The sequence below is a fragment of the Cynocephalus volans genome, chromosome 5, assembly GCF_027409185.1.
Source record: "Cynocephalus volans isolate mCynVol1 chromosome 5, mCynVol1.pri, whole genome shotgun sequence".
NCBI classification, from domain to species: Eukaryota; Metazoa; Chordata; class Mammalia; order Dermoptera; family Cynocephalidae; genus Cynocephalus; species Cynocephalus volans.
The window spans coordinates 141831687-141851733 of NC_084464.1; the positions used below are offsets into that span (position 1 = coordinate 141831687).

General features: G+C 34.2%; 2 protein-coding genes across 2 annotated transcripts in view; both read left to right on the forward strand.

Moving 5' to 3' along the window:
- Window positions 1–653: 653 nt before the first annotated feature.
- GJE1 (gap junction protein epsilon 1) lies at window positions 654–2653 on the forward strand. Its single transcript, XM_063096077.1, is given in 3 exon segments — window positions 654–699; window positions 1531–1712; window positions 2258–2653. Coding segments are annotated over 3 exon segments (624 nt in total).
- Window positions 2654–9852: 7199 nt separating this feature from the next.
- VTA1 (vesicle trafficking 1) overlaps window positions 9853–20047 on the forward strand; it is a 72209-nt gene continuing 62014 nt past the window's right edge. The window contains exon 1 of the mRNA XM_063097328.1: window positions 9853–9982. Within this exon, the coding sequence (XP_062953398.1) occupies window positions 9871–9982 (112 nt within the window). The 5' untranslated portion in view covers window positions 9853–9870. The remainder of the gene's footprint in view (window positions 9983–20047) is intronic.

Genomic DNA, 20047 nt, shown 5'->3' on the forward strand with positions numbered 1-20047 from the left:
AAATTACTTTGAGGGCCGGCCCCGTGGTGCACTCGGGAGAGTGCAGCGTTTGGGAGCGCAGCGTCGCTCCCGCCGCGGGTTCGGATCCTGTATAGGAATGGCCCGTGCGCTCACTGGCTGGGCGTGGTGCAGGCGAAACCACGCCAAGCGTTGCGATCCCCTTTCCGGTCACAAAAAGACAAAAAAAAAAAAAAAAAAAAAAAAATTACTTTGACATTTTCAGAAAAACTCCAAGCTTAAAGGGTCCACTGATTTACATATAGGCAATTCCCAGGTAATTGCAGAAGCATTGAGTGCTCAGAGCCTTGGTAGGGCTGGCTTCTTGCTTTGCTGGCACTCCCAGCTGGCTGGCTATGCTGACAGTGCAAGTCAAGGGATTATTAGATTGACCACATGCACTCTGCTTTGTTTCTTTGTTTTTCTTTTGTTTTTGGTACAGAGATAGGAAAGTAGACTGGGGGCCCAAAAATATATGAAAAAAAAAAAAAAAAACGACAGAAAAGAAGGAGGAGGGGAGAGAAATTTGCAGTGATAAGTGTTTTCTGCTGTTAAGAGTCATGAGAGAATATAAGAGTTCGATTCTAGCAGAAGAGGACTGGTAATGTGGGTCAGGAATTAACTCACACTGATGCCAAGATAACACCTCCTGAGACATGTCGCTAAATTACATCAAAAACTTCTATGAAGGGGGCCGAGCCCGTGGCGCACTCGGGAGAGTGCGGCGCTGGGAGTGCAGCGACGCTCCCGCCGCGGGTTCAGACCCTATATAGGACTGGCCAGTGCACTCGCTGGCTGAGTGCCGGCCACGAAAAAGACAAAAAAAAAAAAAAACTTCTATGAAGGATGTGTAAGAACTATACAAAAAAAAAAAAAAAACTCAACTGTATGAGTCTTGTCTGTGTGTTTTAACCTGATTTTCATGACTGAGGATGAATAAGTTCCTCTACATATATGGAGAATAATATAAATATCAACCATATACTTCAAAATATTTTTAATTTAAAACTGTAAGTAGAAAAATTCAGAAAGTGCTTTTAGCTGTTGGTGTTTTAAAGTAGTTTGCTTTCTCAAGTCCATAATTAAGAAGTAGGAAAAAAGCTGTAATGACAACTAAATAAGTGTTATTTGGTTAAGATAGTGTGCATACTGAGCATAATACTGGATTTATTATCTGATTTTCCAAAACAGGTACTAGATATTCTAAGATTCTCATGAATTTTATCACAAAGGGATTACAGGGGAAGGAGATATTAACTGAATTCAAAGCTGTTTAAATATTTCCGAAATTATACATTCAGTTAGCAAAATGTTCCTATTTAACTGCTGCATTTCATATTTTAAGAGTGAAAAGGGGTAAGAAATCTCATAATTCAAGATTTGCATGTGATTTGATGATCTCTAAGGGTCAATCTTGCTTCAAAACTTCTTGAATCTTACATTTTTAAAAATATGATCACGAAAACATCCTTTAAAATGTCCTTTAATGTTTGTTTTCAAAAGATTTTTTTTTTCTCCTAAAACCATAACAAGTTAAGCCTCCAACTGTGATTGGTCAGTTCCACACCCTTTTCTTTGGATCAGTCCGAATGTTCTTCCTTGGGGTGCTAGACTTTGCAGTTTATGGGAATGAGGCTTTACACTTCAGTTGTGATCCAGATAAAAGAGAAATAAATCTCTTCTCTTACGATCAGTTCAGGCCAATCACTCCACAAGTAAGTTTTTCTGTATGCACATAAACATTAACTCCACAACAGATACAATTTTTTTCTTTTTAAATTTAACATAATTTCATAATAAGATGAAGAATACCTTCATAGGTATTATTTGGAAAATTATGTTACTTTTTCTTTAATTAGCTGTACATTTCAGGTAAATTAATTTGAGTTGGTGAAGTTTCTTCCAACTCCAGCATTCTACTATCTATTGGCATTACAATTATACTCCAGATCTGTATTTAGAATATGGTAATTAGGTAGCCAACTAAAAGTTCTTCATCACAATCAGTAATCGATAGGCTGTGACAGTTAAATATGACTATATTTTCACAATTACTATATGTTTAATGCTTTAATCGTCTTAGTAATCAAATGAAATATGTTTATATTATTTTATTTATTATATTATTTTTATTGCTTATTGCTTTTATGAAACTTGAAATTTTTAAGTTAGCCTCTGTTGAGAGTCAGTGAATTTTTTAGTGCATTTTTGGTTACATGTGATTAACTGATTTGACTAAGATATTTCTGACATATTTTAGGTGTTCTGGGCATTACAACTAGTGATTGCCCTGGTTCCTGGAGCTATTTTCCGCCTTTAAGCTGCATGTAAAAGCATCAATCAAGAATGCATTCTTCAAAAGCCCATCTACACTGTGATTTATATACTCTCTGTTTTATTAAGAATTAGTCTAGGGATGATAGCATTTTGGCTTCAGATTCACCTCTTTGGTTTCCAAGTAAAACCTCTTTACCTGTGTGATGCTGAATCTCTTGGAAAGAAAATGACTATTATAAAATACATGGTTCCAGAACACTTTGAAAAGACCATTTTTCTCATAGCAATTTTTACATTTACTGTAATTACAATGGTATTATGTATTACTGAGATTTTTGAGATCATATTTAGAAGATTATGCTTTCTAATTAAGCAATGACTAAAGGGTTGGTCACCTACTCTCATGCCCACAGTTATTCATCAATAATTTTTATTTAGTTTTATCATATTCAATGAGTACCTCAATTTTAAACATAAATATCTTTTTAAACATACCTCAGTGTGTCTAAAATTTATGTCTACTATAAAATATAATACCAAGTTCTAAGGCAGGGATTCTTGAACAAATATTTCATTCTATTTTAATTTTGTCCTTTATTTTATTAGATAGTATATGTAGAACTAATGTTAACTCATTTTTAAATGGTACTTTTACAGAGTTCTCACATATACAACATCTTAATTGATCACAGCATTTTGTGAAGAGAGAAACTTTTATTATCTCTTTTACGCAGAGTGGAAAATTGATGTTCAGGGAGGTTAATTTACGTGTCCAAAGTCATATAACCAGACTAGTATCCAGATCTCCTAAATATTTTCCTTTCCATTGAACCATGCAGTTTGAGGATGTGATTATTTCTGCATTCATGTAAAATATAACTTATTTAGATACAAAAGTTATTTACTCATTATTAAAGAGTAATTTTATAGTTTGGTCACTAACTTGAAGTAAAGGCGCAATTACATTTTTAATATTATACTCATTCTGTTTTCTTGAATTTTTAATATTAAATGATATGGAAATATAGCCACCAAATAAAAAATTCAATGGAAAATATTGTGCATGATTTCCTTGTTTATTGTTGGAGAAAAAAATCCTTTGTGCCCATAGATCCTATAACTATAGCTTCTATATTTGAGATTATTGAAATGGAAATTATGTTTATATTAAGTTAGACTTCCTATATAGCTATGCAATTATTTCAAAGACAACTTTATATCAATTTAATGCTTTTATTTTTGTCTGCTTGCCTTACTGACAATCATCTTCATTTGATATCATTTAAAATCTTTATGTATTACTGTCTTATATTAGTCCTAATTAGGAAAATAAGTATAGTCAATCAAATATTAAGGTTTTCAATTTTTTCTTAAGCATTATTTAGCCTATGTTTGATATCATGAATTTCAGGATTTAGGATTTTTAAGTCATTGAAGCTTTCTCCACATGAAAACAGAAAATACAGTAGAAAATCCAACTTACCTTCATTCAACAAATAGCTACTATGTTTTTTTTTTTTTTTAATGTATTTCACTAGGAGTTCACACAAAAAGATAATCAAGATTTAGTACCTTTATGAGATCATATTCTAGTGGGTGGTCCAGTGGCTTGCCAAAAAAGTGAAGACTGTTCAAAACAGACCACTTCTATGGTCTGAACGTTTGTCACCTCCAAAGCTCATGTGGGAGCCTGATCCTCAATGTGGCAGATTTGTAAAGTAGAGCCTTTGGGAGGTGATTGAATTGTGAAGGTTATGCCCTCATAAATGGATTAATCCATTCAAGAATTAATAAGTCAATGGATAAGTAGGTTATCACCGGAGTGACACTAATAGCTTTATAAGGAGAGAAAGAACCATGTTAATATGCTCTTGCTAAGCCCTCACCATGTGACACCATGCATTGCCATGGGACTCCGTAGAGAGTCCCCACAAAGAAGAAGCTTCTCACCAAATGTGCTCCTTGGACTTCCCAGCTTCTAAAAATATAAGAAGTAAATTCTGCCTCATTATAAATTACCCAGTTTCGGGTATTGTCATAAGCAACAGCAAATGGACTAATACACCCACCCTGCAGAGAAAGTACTTATTCACTGGCCCTTGATGCTAATAAACAGCAACAATGCTTAACCTGTTTTATTCTTATTTTAAATTCTCCATAGATAATACACCCCTTTACTGCCTGCATCCAAGATGGACTGCTCCCATCAACCCTTCCATAAACACACATCTTTATTATCAGTTGTATTTTCCTACTTCTTTGCAAGCCTGGTAATTTTTGACTGGATGTCAAACATTGTGTTTTTTACCTTGTCGGATGCTAGATATTTTTGTATGCTCATAGATATTCTTAAACTTTCCGCTGGCCCACAGTTAAGTTACTTGGAAACAGATGATTCTTTCTGCCTCCTTTCAAGTTTTGTTAGATGAGACCAGTGTAGTCCTTACTGAAGGGCTAATTATGTCCTATTATTAAGGTAAAAACATCTCTGAGTGCTTTATCGGATGCCTCTTTAGTGGTTTGAAAATGCTATCTTTCCACAATTTTCAAAATCTTGAACTTCATCCTCACACTGGTTAACTCATGGTTGCAACATAAATTGCTATAGCTCCAGGAAGCCAGTCCATGCTATGTGCAAGAAGCGAAAAGGGGCAAATGGATATTCTCCTGGTTTGCTTGTCAAGATTTTTCTCAGGGAAGATCACTTTTTAAAAAAACTCACAGTACACTTCCCCTTAAAATCATTGTCCATTTATAGATGAACAATTTGATTTATTCTTATTCTGATTCATCCTTCAGGGTTGAGCATTATCAAAATATGCCATCTAACCTCCATCTAACCTCTTTGGCCTCCCTGGACTCTATCTCCTCATCTGACGAGGTGCAAGGATGACATTTCTAAGCCACCAAAGGAACCCTGCTTAATGCTGCTTCTTTTAGGTAAACAGTCCATATGGTTATGTTTAAAGACAGAGATAAGGTTTGGACAATCTTATTAATTCTTTATTGATCTACTATTTTATGATTTCATTTTACTAGTAATTATATCAGAATTGTTAGAACACAGATATATAGTCATATATACTGCACACTATATATGAAATTCAGATTCAAATACAAAAACGGATTTTTTTCTGACCAAAATGCAAATATATTAAAAATTAATAGGAATGTAAAAACTAAATAAATATCTAGCCATTTGACAAGATATGTAAAATCATTTCATAAAAAGCCCTTGAGTCAAATAAGGTGAAACAACAGTTAGAATACTGCATATTAAAACCCATGAGATATGACCAAATCGAAGTGCACAGAAATTAACAGCTTAAAAATGCATCTATTAGTTTAAAAAAGCAATAAATGTAATTCAAAATCAACCATAAGAATGTCAAAATAAAACTAAGAAGAACAAAAGTAATTTAATAAGGATATAGGCAGAAAGTAATAAATTAGAAAACAATATAGAATAGATAAATAAATCCAAGATGGTTCTTGAGTATAACAACAAAATAGGTAAACCTCTGGCAAATCAAGTGTAGAGGTATATTATTGTAAGTTTCTCATAATATATGTAAAGTTATATGTTATCACTTGATGTACACTATGATAATTTAAAGATATTTACTATAAAAAATAAGACAATCAGTAAAACAAAGCAACAAAATTTTGGCTAACAAGCAACAAAGGAAATTAAATGGAATCCTAAAACATTCAATGTAATCCACAAGATAGCAGAAAAGAGAAAAAGAGAACAAAAACAGATGAGACAAATAGAAAACAGTAAAAAGATAATAGACCTAAACTCAAACATATCAATAGTTGCAATAAATATAAAAAGTCTTGGCACTTCAAATAAAAACAGAGATTGTCTGATTGTATTTTTCTAAAAAGACAGATCAAATTATTAACAAGAACCCCAAAAATATTTTTAAATATGTAAAGACTTAATATTTAAAACACTTAAATATTTTATAGACAGAAAATAAGAAATGGAAAAAGATATATAATGAAACACTAACCATCAGAGAGCTGAATTGGCTATATTAATATGAGAAAACAAGTACATTTCACGGCAAGGGATTATAGAGATATTTCATAAAGATTAAAATATAATTTCATCAGGAAGCATAACAGTCGTAATGTGTATGCCACCAGTTGCAAAGCATTAGAATACATGAAACAAAACCTGATAGACTGAAGAGAAATAGATTCAATATAGTTAAGGACTTCAACACTTCTCTCTTAGTAATAAGGTGACAAAGTAAACAGAACATCAGAAAAGATATAGAGTAATTAAACATTACTAATAAGCAGCTTGAACTAATTGATATTTATAGAACACCCAACAACAGCAGAATATACATTATTTTCAACTGCAGGTGAAACATACACCAGGAAAGACTATTTGCTGGGCCATGAGAAAATCTCAAGGACTGAAATCATAGAGTATATTCACTGATCACAATGGAATTAAATTAGAAATCAATAAAATTTTAAAAAATAAAAGTGTATTGTCAATTTTAAATACAATAAATGTTAATTTAAAAAACAAAAAAAATTGCATTGTTAATTTTTCAAACATTTGAAAAATGCCCATATGTTTGAAAAATTGACAATACATTTCTATTAACCCATGGATAAAAGGAGAAGTTATATGGGAAACTAAAAACTACTTTAAAGGAAATGATAGTGCAAACATAATTTATCATGATTTTTGGAAAGCACTAAAATAGTGGTTGGCAGAATATTAAAAGTTCAAAATATTATATTAAGAAAAAAAGTTATAAAATAATTAAGCTTTCTACCTTAAGCAAGAAAAAGAACATCTTAAACACAAATTAAACAGAAGAATGGAAACAATTAAATAAGAGCATAAAATGTAGAAATAGAACACCAAAAGACAATAGAGAAAATCAGTTAAATAAAAATCCAGTTCTTTGAAAAGATTGTTAAATTGATAAATTTTTAGCTAGACAGTTTGAGATAATAAAGGAGAAAAATGAAAATTGTATGATAAATAAAAAAAGGGACATCACAATAGGACATTAAAATAATTACATGGAAACATTATGAATAATATTATACTAATAAATTGGATACTAGATGAAATGGAAAAATTCCTTGAAAGACATATTACTAAACAATAAACAGAATCTTGCTCTACATCTCTGCTCTCCCCTCACTTGCCAAGGTTCTGGCCCCATCCTGGAGGGTGATGTCAGATCCTTCAGAAACTGTTCAGAGCTGTATGGAAAGGATTTTAGGTCCTTCTTCATAGAAAACTAGGAAAAAACAACCTCACTGTTATTAATATTTACTTTGTTTCATGGCATAATTTCAATGTGCTCTTATGCTAACAGTATCTCTATACTTCTCTCCATCATATCAATTATCCTCTTGTAAAGGGGATACAATATTTAGAAAGACGAGAGCATGTGTTGGCAGATAGTGTAAAATCCAATTCTAACCATTTCACTTGTTTGCCCCTGCCCCAAACATATGCAAAGAAGACTGACAACCTCTAGTCCTGAAGGGAGAGATCAGGAGAATGACAGCAAGGCACAGCCTTCACCAGGAAGAGGAACATTTGTTTTTCAGACATAGGATGATCCAATAGAGGAAAGATAAAACCCAAGTATATATATATTATGGGTCTTGAGAGATGTCATAGTCTAGTAATAATAGTCAGGTGAACAGGCTCCAAAAACGCTGGATGTTAATGTCAAATACGTACCCTAACTGGCTGTGATGTTGTACAAGTTACTCAAATTCTGTGTGTCTTACTTTTCTCATTTATAAAGTAATTATAATGATATCTCCCTTAGTTGTGGTGAAGATTAAATGAATTTATGTAAAGACCTTAGAGACACACATGCTACATAGTAGATGCTCAGCAAATACTTGCTAGTTACTATCATGTTGAGTTGTAGCAGAGACAAGGTGAAAGAGTTCATCTCTGGTTGCTTTAATCTCAATAGCAGGAGATACAGTTGTTGACCAAGGCAATCAGGGCAGAGAGCTCGGCTTGAAGAGGGTATGGAAAGTTTGAAACATCATCTATGAACATTCACTAGGACACTGGTCCACAACCCTAAATGTATCATTGAGATTTCATGAGGACCTTTTAAAAATACTGATATTTAGGACCCAACCCAGAACAATTAAATCAGAATGCCTGGGGGTAGGGCCTGGATGTGAGTCTTTTTCAATGCTTCTGAGCAGCTGCAGTTGAAAATCAAGAGGTAATAGGAAACTAATAAATAAGCTGTGAGGTCAGAAAGAATACATTCATGGTTATCCCAGTCGTCTTTTCTTCAGTAATTTCTCTACCAATCCAGCACCTTCTGACTAGACGGTAAGGATAGTGGGAGGAAGAGAAAGAATCCATACGTTCTTCAGTGGTAGTAAATGTGTTGCTGAGTTGGGGAAGAATACAGAACTCCATTTCACGCTGGGTAAAAAAAAGCCACACCCAGAACAAGATGATGGACTCTGCAAAACAGGTATAGACAAATGATGTGGAGTGGGATAATATATCAACATAGAGCTGGTTCTTCTGGGGTGAGGGAATAGGACTGATTAGAAAATAGCAGGCAGAGGGAAATTGCAGAGCTTGAGATTTTAGTTCTAGGAAATAGTGTGGTTTCAATGAAAAGCAGTTTTAAGGTGATACCACGAAACAGGGGACTGAGACAAAATAAAGATGAAGGCTATTTGAGGAGGTAAACAAAATTTAAAATCCTGAAGAATGATAGCGTGAGATGGAGAGGAGAGAAATAGAACTGAAATCATCGATGGTAGAAGGAAAAGCTAATGCCTATTGTACTATGCTATGAGCCAGCAGCATTGAATATGAAATCCCAAACACCCTATCTGTGCAATAAGACAGGTAATGAATGTGACAATACTAATACTCTCCAGACAATAAGAGATCTACAGATTCTTCATTCGCTAAAATGTATACTAGCTAAATCAGAACAAAAGTTCAATTTTCTTTAAGCTTCGTGTGTTTAGTGTTTAAGTTGGAAAAAAGTCTGGTTATTTTATCCAATGTGTCAACATATAAATAATTTAAAATATTAACACACCATTTAATTTAAAATTTACACCAACCATGTTTTTTCTCATGTAATAATTGAAATGAAAGTGTCTAAAATCCAAAAGGCCTCTATCGACACTATTAATCTTATTTGAGGAATTGGAAGTGATAATTCCTGAATGATGCCAGTCAATCGACACCTTTACCCTTTCTCGCAGTCAACAAACATTATTTTCTTTTTTTCCTTTCTATCCTTCCTTCCGTCCCAATCCAAACAAAAAATTCCAACGAAAACAAAAACTTTTCTTCCTCCTACCAGCAGATAGCGCTAGTGCCATGGGCAGCACAACTGTCGAGCCGCTCAGCCTTGTCGGGCTCTAACTGCCAAGAGCCTGGCAAACTAATATGTCCCTCCTGGGCATCCGTAGTAGGCTTGACGTTGCTAAGCAACCGAAGAGTGGGTGGGATTTGCCCAGAGCTCTGGGCGTGCGACCGCGCAGACGGAAGCGGAAGTGTCGGTGGCGCGCGAGTAGGAAGTGGTGATTCCTGGAGTGGAGATGGCAGCGCTTGCATCTCTACCCCCGCTCCCCCCGCAGTTCAAGAGCATACAGCATCATTTGAGGACGGCTCAGGAGCATGACAAGCGGGACCCTGTGGTAGCCTATTACTGTGAGTTTTTCCGACTTGCCGCGCCCTTCCTTACCCAGTTAAACACTCCAGGGCCCACACACCGCCCCTAGGTTCGTGGGGCATGCCCCGCCCCCCTGGCTTTAGACTTGAGTTTTGACCTCTGGCCGGCTCTGGGAACGCCCTGGGTTCCGGCCCTCCCCAGGGAGCCAGACCTTCTACTTGGCCCAGGAAGGCAAAAATCCCCAAACACCGTGATGTCCACCGCTTCTTCCGTCTTGTACTTAAATGCTCCAGAACTGAATTCATGAACTCTGGAACACACTTACCTAAGGTTTTTTTCTGTGTGAACATACAAGAGCCTCCTGTCTCCACCAGGGAATTCTGAAAATAACCTGGATAGTCGTGTAATTGAGTTGTAGTTAAAACGGAGGTGAGTGTCTCAAAGAGAGTAATGGTGTGGATAAAAGGAAGATAGACTAGTTGAAAACATAGTATAAGTGCAGGTTAATTATGACAGCATGCAAGCCCATTCAAAAACTCATAAATAGTTCAATGGAGAGTATCTGCTAATAACAAGCAGTTGAATTTGACCATTTCCGTTTTTGCATTCTCCCACCAATGAGAATTTTTCGTCTTGACTTTTTATGTGAATAATACCTGGTGTTGAGAGTTTGGTAGCAGTATTCCCACTTTGTGATCATATAACCTATAGTCAATGAAAAGCATAGGTTAAGTTTGTTCAGACTTTTTTCTTTGCAATGAGTGCGAGGAATAGTTCCAGCAGTTTTATGTAAACTTTATTTTGCTTTCTATGTTCTAGCTTTATTGCAAATAAAACAAGTGACCAAACAACTGGAAATCTTCTAAAAAGGATTTTTGGAATGAGAAGTTCAATATAATGTGTTCTCTGTTGTGGACATTGTAAGGTTAGCTAAGATCTGGTCCACTGTCATCCCTGCCATACTCCACATGTACCCCATTTCTCAAAGGTTCACAGCCCTTTCCAACCTCCATAGTCTTCACTCTCTTGAAATGTCCTTGGCAAACTCATGATTCAAAATCTAATCCAAATGTCACTTCTTCTGTAGGCAGTACATTGATTACTTTATCTCATTTTGTTCAAATCTTACAGTATGATTTCCATTATAATTGTTCTTCAAGATCCTCAAGCAGGCAACATTAATCATTCATTCATTCAGCATGTACTTATTGAGCTTCTACCTTGGACCAAGCATTTTACTAGGCATGGTGGGTACAATCTTTGTATTCATGGAGTTTATGTACAATGGGGGTAGGATGATTGAACAATAAAATGAGTATATTGTGTAGAATGTTAGAAGATTATGAAGAAAAATAAATAAGGAAAAGGGAATAGGAAGTACCAGGAGTGGTGGTGATAGGGAGAGCAGACGGGATTTCAGTTTCACAGTTTTAGAGAACACTTCACTCAGTTGACAACTGAGCAGAGAAAGGAGTGAAAGGCAGGCTTAGCATCATTTGGGAAAGAGTATTCTCCATAGAGGGAATAATGAGTATAAAAGTACTGATGCAGAGGCTTGCTGGAAGTAGGAGCAAGGAGGCCATTGTGACTGGAGTGGATAGAGCCAGGGGGAAAGTGATGTGATAAGAACAAAGATGTAGTCTCTCCTAACAGTAAAATAGAACCCCTTGTTTAGGTATAAAACTAATGCCTATTCATGAGCTCTGAATTATGCACTTTTGTGACTGCCCATGGACCCTTTATTTCCTGTGTCATTATCCATTCCCTCTTGATATTTCTTTCTAAACTTGTCCCAGTTTCCTTTATTTAAAAAAGCAGAAGCTCTCACTGTAACATTCCCCTAAAGTTGCAGTCCTGTCTGCCTGACCTCATGTGTAAGCATGCAGTAGTCGTGTTTAGTTGTCTTTACATCCTTTTCTCATAGAGCCTTTTCATCCCATTGCAGTCTGGTTTACATGCTCACTATTTCACTGGTAATGAACACTCTTATATGTACATTTTTATCGCTAAGTCCAGGTGGCACTTAAAAAATTTTTCCTTACGAAATGTATACATATAAAAGAACATATATAATGTACATATAGGGTTTAAAGAATAATAAAATGAATGCTAATGTACCAACCACTTTTGGTGTTATTAGACTTTTTAATTTTTGCCAATCTGGTGGGTGTGAAATGATATCTCATTGGAGTGAAATTTGCAATTCTCTCAGTCTTAATGAAGTTGAGCGTCTTTTCATATGTTAATTAACCATTTGTGATTCCCTTTGAAATGCTTATTTTTCCTTTGGCTCATTTTTCTATTGTGCTGTTTGTCTTTTCTTAATAATGTAGATACTAATCCTTTGTTATATGTGTTGCAAATGTCTTCTTCCACTTCACAATTTGATTTTTCACTCTTTATGAAGTCCTTTGATGTTCAAAAGTTCTTAATTTTAAAATATAGCCAGTTCATCAATTTATTCCTTTTTGATTTACATTCTGATTTTTCTGGGCCTTGATTTGGTGTACTTGTTTGGAACTTTGGCTTCCTGAATCTGTAGATGGTTATCTTTCATCAATTCTGGAAAATTTTCTACTATTATCTGTTCAAATATTGCTTCTCCTTTATTATCTCTATTCTTCACTGAAATTTTGATTAGACGTGTTACATTTTTCCCCTTTAACTTGCATATTTTTTCTTGCTCTTTCTTTGTTACATTTGTATAATTCCTTCAGACCTGTCTTCATTGCAGCTTATCTTACTGTTTAACCCATTTATTGAATTTCTACTCTGATTTTTTATTTCTGAGCATTCTCTGTTGTTAAAAAGAAAAACTGTAGACAAATTAAATTTAACAGAGCTTAATTGAGCAAAGAATGATTCTCGAATCTAGCAGCTACCAGAACCAGAGTAGGTTCAGAGCAATTCCAGGGCTGCCATCTGATTGGCTAAGATTTATGCACAAGAAAAGGAAAGTGACATACAGAAAAAGGAAGATTTATACATAGGAAAAGGAAGATTTCCACACAGGAAAAGGAAAGTGACATACAGAAAAAGGAAGTGTGGTACAGAAACAGCTGGATTGGTTACAGCTGGGTGTTTGTCTTATTTGAACACGGTTTTAACAGTTAGGCCTGTAATTGGCCTAACTTAACACTGTTTTTGTTTTCAAATCGGCCTAGCCATTTCTGATGATATTTTTTAAACACTCATTTCTTTGAACACTTCAAATATATTTATTTATATTTACTGTCTGATATTCCTATAGCTGCTATATTTGTGGGTCTGATTCTGCTGTTCAACAGAACACTGTTCTTGGTGACTTCTTTCCTTGTAATGTGCTAGGCAAACTAAACCTGTGCTTTTAACTGGGTCATGCAAATAATTCTAAAGGAATCAACTTCCCAGCTCTCAGCTTCTGTGTTGCCCTTCCTAAAACTGATCTTCCTGACAAAGCTCCTGTGATCAGGGTAACAAAGTAGGATGCTGCTTGTCTTTTCCCACATCCTGCTCACAATTGTCCTTTTCCTACTTTAATGAAGAAAGGCATATTCACACACATCTTGAGTATTTTTAAGGTGTATTGCCCTGGAGGAGAAGGTGGAAAATCCTCCAGGGTGTCCGGAAAAAAAGAGACAATTCAAATTACTGTAGTTAATGAAGCCTCAATTAAGGTATTAGGTAGAGCTTCTTGTCTTTCCCTGTCTTTTGTGAAAGAACATCAACCAGAGCAAAGAATAAGCCTTTATTTGAAAATGCTGGGCAAGAAAGGTTCCAAAAGAGCATTCTAATTTGGAGAAAGACTGTGGATTAGCTATGGGGACCAGGACATGGAAGGGCCACAATGGGAACTTCTCTGTCTTCCAAAGTCTTACATTTATACATATATCTGTTAAGGATAATGCCTCATGTGTTACACTTCCGACTGTGTGACGGAGACAAAAAAAGGATTACTCAATGAGTGCATTGAGAAACCCAAATGGTCAGTATCCCAGAGAAAAACTCAGTTACAGTAACCATTCAAAGTTAGATTGTGCTTTTTCTTGTAAAGACAAGGAAGTTTCACAAGAAAATTCAGTTGATTCAATCATTACAAAAGGACAAGGACATGGGCAGAGTTACAAAAGTTACCTATGGCTAAGTATAGCTTAACAGTGGAAACTAGTAACATCAGTAAAATAAACAAAGTGACATTCCAAACTACAATTAGTGAAAAGCTAAGTTGGTCACACTGGCTCATTATCTGAAGTATAACCTCTCTCCTTAAACAAAAGTTACATTCTTATGAAAAAACCTAAATACAGTTATCTCCAAAGATTCCCCCAACAGAGAGCTTGCCCCTAGCAAACATTTTTTTCACAACTTTTCCTTCAGCAATTCTTAAAATCTCGTAACAGGATTGGTATGACAACCACCTGTTATCTCTAAAAACATTAAAGTATACAATCCCATACCTAAACAGTGATTAGAGTTGATTAGATGGGCTTCTGCCACACTATCTTTGAGCTATGGCCCCCTACCCCAGGGCTTTTGCCCTATGCATGCATTTACCTAAAAACCCTATTCTAAAATCAACTGAGAATCAACATTATTTAATTTAGAATTGATTAGATATGCTCTCTGTGGGCTGTGACCCCCTACCCTGAGGGCTTTTGCTCCATACATGCATTTACCTAAAAACCCTGTTCCAAAATCAAATGAGAATCGAGATTTCTAACCCCTCGACATCATGTTAAAGACTGCCCTGTGTTACAGTGTTCTAAATTCCCAAATGATAAAAATTTCCATTAGATGACCTTACCTCTTTATTCTCTGTTCATTGTTAAAGAATATCATTCCTGACTTGACACAAGAGCAAAAGAGAAATACTAAAGGTAGTAATGCTTTGTTTCATCCAAATAGCAAGCTCCTGTGAGGCTCTGTGGCTTATTGCTAGTTTAGAATTAGAATTCAGAAATGAGATGGGGAGGTGGGTTAACATTCCAATTGGAAAATTAAGTTATATTTTTTGGAAAAAGTAAGTCATATTTGAAGGATTGGTTTGGCATTAACTGGCTTTGCCGTTTATGTAACATGGTAGACATTGTCTTTAAACTAAATGAGTTACAGTCTTCAGCTCTGAGGTTTTTTGTTTTGTTTTGTATTTTTCAGGAATACATTTAAACCAGGTGATAAGGTAAAAACATTTAAACATTTTCTTTTTTGCTGAGGGATGTTCAAATTAACAGTATTTCAGTTTCCCCAGTCCTTTCTGTGTCCTATGATAAATAAGAAAGCTCTGGTTGAAAGAAAATGATGAATCTTTATGATATCTTTTTTCTGTATATCACAGGAATTGAGAAAATGAATAACACTAATAATGGAGTAACAAATCTTTTCTTAGTTTTTAAACAAATATTGAAGTAGATCTAATTGAATTGTCAGCCAAGAGATTATTAAAAATATTATTTGATGATAGGTGATTGTATGGTTTTTAGCCTATAACCCAGAAGGAATTTAAAGAATTCAGCGATTTTGCTGTGACAAAACTCCTTCCATTGTCATATGTTTTTTTATGTGAATGAAGTTTTTCCTATGTTAAATTCATAAAAATGAAAGTAGGAAAAGAACCCCAATACTCTACTCTGGCTCAGTATGATGACAAATAATATTAATTCTTAGATATTTGATTTAACTCATTATAAGATGCATTTCCAATAAAATTTTACCTTTTGTATTTAATGATGATTAAAATGTATAATACTCATGTTGTTCTGATCAATTATATATTACAATAACTGCAAAAATTCAATTCTAAAAGAAAATTTTAACCTTTTCACAAGAAATTTTGTAAAAATTTCTATTTCAATTCTTATACACTTTTGTTGCAAAGTAATAGGATAATCAAGTAAGGACTGTTGAGCATACAAATACCTTCCTTTATGATGAAATTCTGTAGTACATAGAAATATGGGCTAAAAGAAAAAAGCACAATGTCAAATTTCTGACTCTTAAAAAAGAGCTTTTTGTATTTTAAAATAGATTGTGATAGATACCAAATTGCTGTGATATTTAAATTTGAAAGAGTGATATAATTTTTAGATGTCATTTTTTTATGTAGTGTAGAAATCACATTTCTTGTATTTGTTTAAACTTTGGATGGAAAGGTGCAGATATCAACTTATATTTTTATTCTCTTAGAGCAAATAAGAATTTTCTAAATTCCTGGACTGAGAAAGAATTTTTTGTGAGGAAAAGAAGTACAAAATTATATTGCTGAACTGTGTGCTGATTCTTCAAAGCTCCATATTCTCTTATACTTCTGGGGCTTTATGTGTGTTGCTCTCTGCCTGGAATCCCCTTCTGACTTCCTCTTAATTTGACTAACTTACTCTTACTGATCAAGTACAAATTTTACTTCTTGCAGGTTGCTTTTCGTGACCTCAAGAATGGTGTAGAAATTGTTCCAGTGTGCCCCTCATCTTATCATGTTGTGCTATAAACATCTATTTACCTTTCAATCTTCTTGTTTTCTTTCTCTACCTGGCACATAATTGGAATTCATAAATACTTAATGAATGCCTCCTCCCTAAATATTAATATTCCACTGGGATATAAACTCTACAAAAGCAAGAAGTATGTCTTATATTGATCATCATTGAATCTCTAACTCCTAAAACAGTACCTAAGACATGGTGGATATTTTGTAAATTGTATCTTTTGATTGAATAAATGAAATATACAGTAATTCATAACTTTTTAACATGCTATCCCTAATCAGTAAGGAAATGTAATGGAAAGAATCCCAATACTATATATTTGATAACATCACTATGTTTATAATAGGTTTTAGATTAAGTCATAGATCATATCATCATATGAGTATGATATACACATTGTGCCTTCACATTTTTAGTATTTATGTGATTTCCAAAAATGATTTATCTCAGGCCTTAATGGAAATCTTCAGTATTTCATCCTTTTTTTAAAAAAAGTTGCCTTAATATTTGTATATTTCTAAGTTGTTTGGTCTTTGTTTTCTTTTTAAATCAGGAATGAATGTTGAAATAATGTGTATCAAGTTACTTTCTGGCTATCTATGGAAGCGCTGATAGGCTTATTATTTACTTCTTTGAAAATTTTAATGTAGTAGGTAATAGAATAATAGTAAATTTTCTTATATTTGAAACGTCCCTCCATTCCCAGAAAGAATCCCAATAGTTTTTCTTTGTTAATTAAACTTTTTTTTGGGGGGGGGAGATAATTCAAGATCCACATGCAGTTGTAAGAAATAATACAGAGAGATTCTGTATGCCCTGTACCCAATGTCCCCCATTGGTAATGTCTTGCAAATCTATTGTATAGTATCACAACCAGAATATTGATGTTGATATGATCTACCAATCTTATTCAGACTTCCCCAATTTTACAGATATTTGCGCGTGTGTGTATATATTTAGTTCTAAACAGTTGTCAGGTTTAATTTCCTGTGTCCATCGTCATAGTCAAGATAGAGAACAGTTTGTTAGAAGAATCCCTCCTGTTGCCATTTTATAACTACACTTACCAAGAAACTGGCCAACTTTTTTTCAGAGCAACTGTACCATTTTACATTCACATTGACAACATATGAATGATGAGTGATCCAGTTTTTCTGCATCCTTGCCATCATTTTGTGTGTCATTTTTTTTCATTTTGGTCGTTCTAATAGGTGTGGTGATAACTCATCGTGTTTTTAATTTTTATTTCCCTGATGGCTAATAAAGTTGAACATCTTTTTATGTGCTTATTTGCCATGTGTGTATCATCTTCAGTGAAATGTCTGTTCATATTTTTGCCCGTTTTTTAAATTACTGAGTTATGAAAGTCCTTTTGTCAGATATGTATTTTGCAGAAATTTTCTCCCGTTGTGTAACTTGTCTTTTCAACTTCATAACAGGATCTTTCAGAGACAGAGTTATTAAATTTGGTGATATCCAGCTTATCAATTTTTCTTTTTTTGTGTTATGCTTTAGGTGTCAAGTCTGTATATTGTATTTTGTATTTTTCTCAGTGTCCTAGTCTACTTTATTTTCTGTGCCGTCCCCTCCCCCGCCGAATGTTACTGAGATTGCTTCAGCCTTTTTTTTTTTTTAAGGTGTTATCATTTTGAGATTTTTTTGATAACAATGTTATGTTAATTTCCTAAATATTGTTGAGATGGTGTTTTTTCTCAAGTGTGAGTTAGGTTAAAAGACAGCAGGTATATCTCTTCAGATTTAAAAAAAGTCATCAATAAAGCAGAATTCTGTGCTTTTGGGGGGAAGTTCTTTGATATATTTCTTTAATGCCTTCCATTAAAAAAAAAAACACTTGAGCCAATGTTGATAGATTAAAGTTTTCTAGAATATCTTCCATTTCTGCCATCTTTTCAAATTTATTAGCTGGAAGTTAGAAACAACCTTTCCTTTCTTCCCTCATGTCTCTCACAGTCAACCAGTCCCCAAATTTTTTAAATTGTTTTTATCTCCTCAGTTTCTCTGGTATCGTATACTGGCCTTATACCTAACCTATCGTCATAGTTTCCTAATTTCCACGTCAAACATGTAATCCCTGTTGCTACTAGAAAAATATTTCAAATGCTTAGTGAAAAAAACAGAGCGAACTGTAATATTTAAAAATTCTGTATGACACACAGTGTAAATTCATTTAACAAGTATTACATGAGGAAAAATATTTCCAAGAGAAAAAGAACCATTATCCCTGATATATAAAAGATGTCTACAAATTCATTTTTACGAAAGCTAAGATCCCTATAGATAAATGGACAGAGTATATATACATACTACTACTGAAGTAGAGAATATTAATTATTAACATTTGGCTTAATTAGTAATAAATGTAAATTAAAATGGCATACCATTCTTTGACTACAAAATTATAACAGTGCAAATGAGTATGTGGTAAAGTCTTTGCTGACGTGGCTGTGTGAATTAGTACAAAGTTTTGGAAAGCATTTTGGCAAAAGGTAAAGTATCTAATTCAGTAATTACATTTTTGGAAAACTTGTATTTAGGAAATAATCACAAATATAGTAAGAACTTTATGCAGAATTTTCTGAATAATTATTTTATACATTTATGATAAACTCAAAATAACCTAAGTATGCAAACATTGTGGAAATGGTTATGTAAATTGTGGTATATTCACTGAATGGAAAGTAATGTAATTGTTTAAAGTTTACGAAGCATCTTTTATAACATGGGGAAAAGTTTGTGAAAATGCAGGATGCAAAATTATGTACACACACACATAAACTATGGTCTGAACTTTTTATATATATACTTGGAGAAAAAGATTGAGGCTTTTAGGTTCGTGGATGGTGTTTTTTCTTTTGATTACTTTCTGTTTTTTTAAGTTTTCTATTTTCTATAAGTGGTTATGATTTTATGCCAGTAAAAATAAAAAAAGGGCTTTATGAAAAGCAGAAATGTTTTTTAAAGCCACCTGTAGTAATTCCATATATCTGTCAAAAAAAAAATGTCTTTGGTGACCCCTCGTGGTTTGATCATATTTGGAGTTTTAATCAAACTAAATTTTATTCTATTCCTGGAACATTACTCACTTTCTCTTGTCTTCAAAGCTGCCAGCATTTTATTCTCTCTGCCTTGACCCCTCATCTCTTCCCCACTACACCTAGTCCATTTTTATTCTTCAGATTCTAACTAGCTTGAATGTTGCTTTTTCTGGGAGACCTTATTTAAACCCCCTAATTTTAAGGTGTTTCTCTTTGTCCTCATTGTGCCTTGTATGGTTTTAACTTAGTTGCTTTTCATTTGCCTGTCTTCTCTTCTGGACTGTAAGCTTACGAAGGCTTGCACCACTCCCTGCTCTTTATTTGCTTACTGTGCCAGGTAGTGTTGGGCCACTAGATATATTTACATAATAAAGAACAGATGCTCAAAAATGTTTTCTAAATTCACCTGAATTTTAAGGCAACAGGGGTCCCTAGAGGGAACTATGGCCATATAGTTCTCACCAAATAAAGAAACCAGACAACTAACATTCATGTAGTTCTTGGCATTTGTAACAATGCTGTCTTTCCTTCAGTATATTTGTTTTGATCCTCACAATCATTCTGGTTCTTCGGTTACTAACTGATA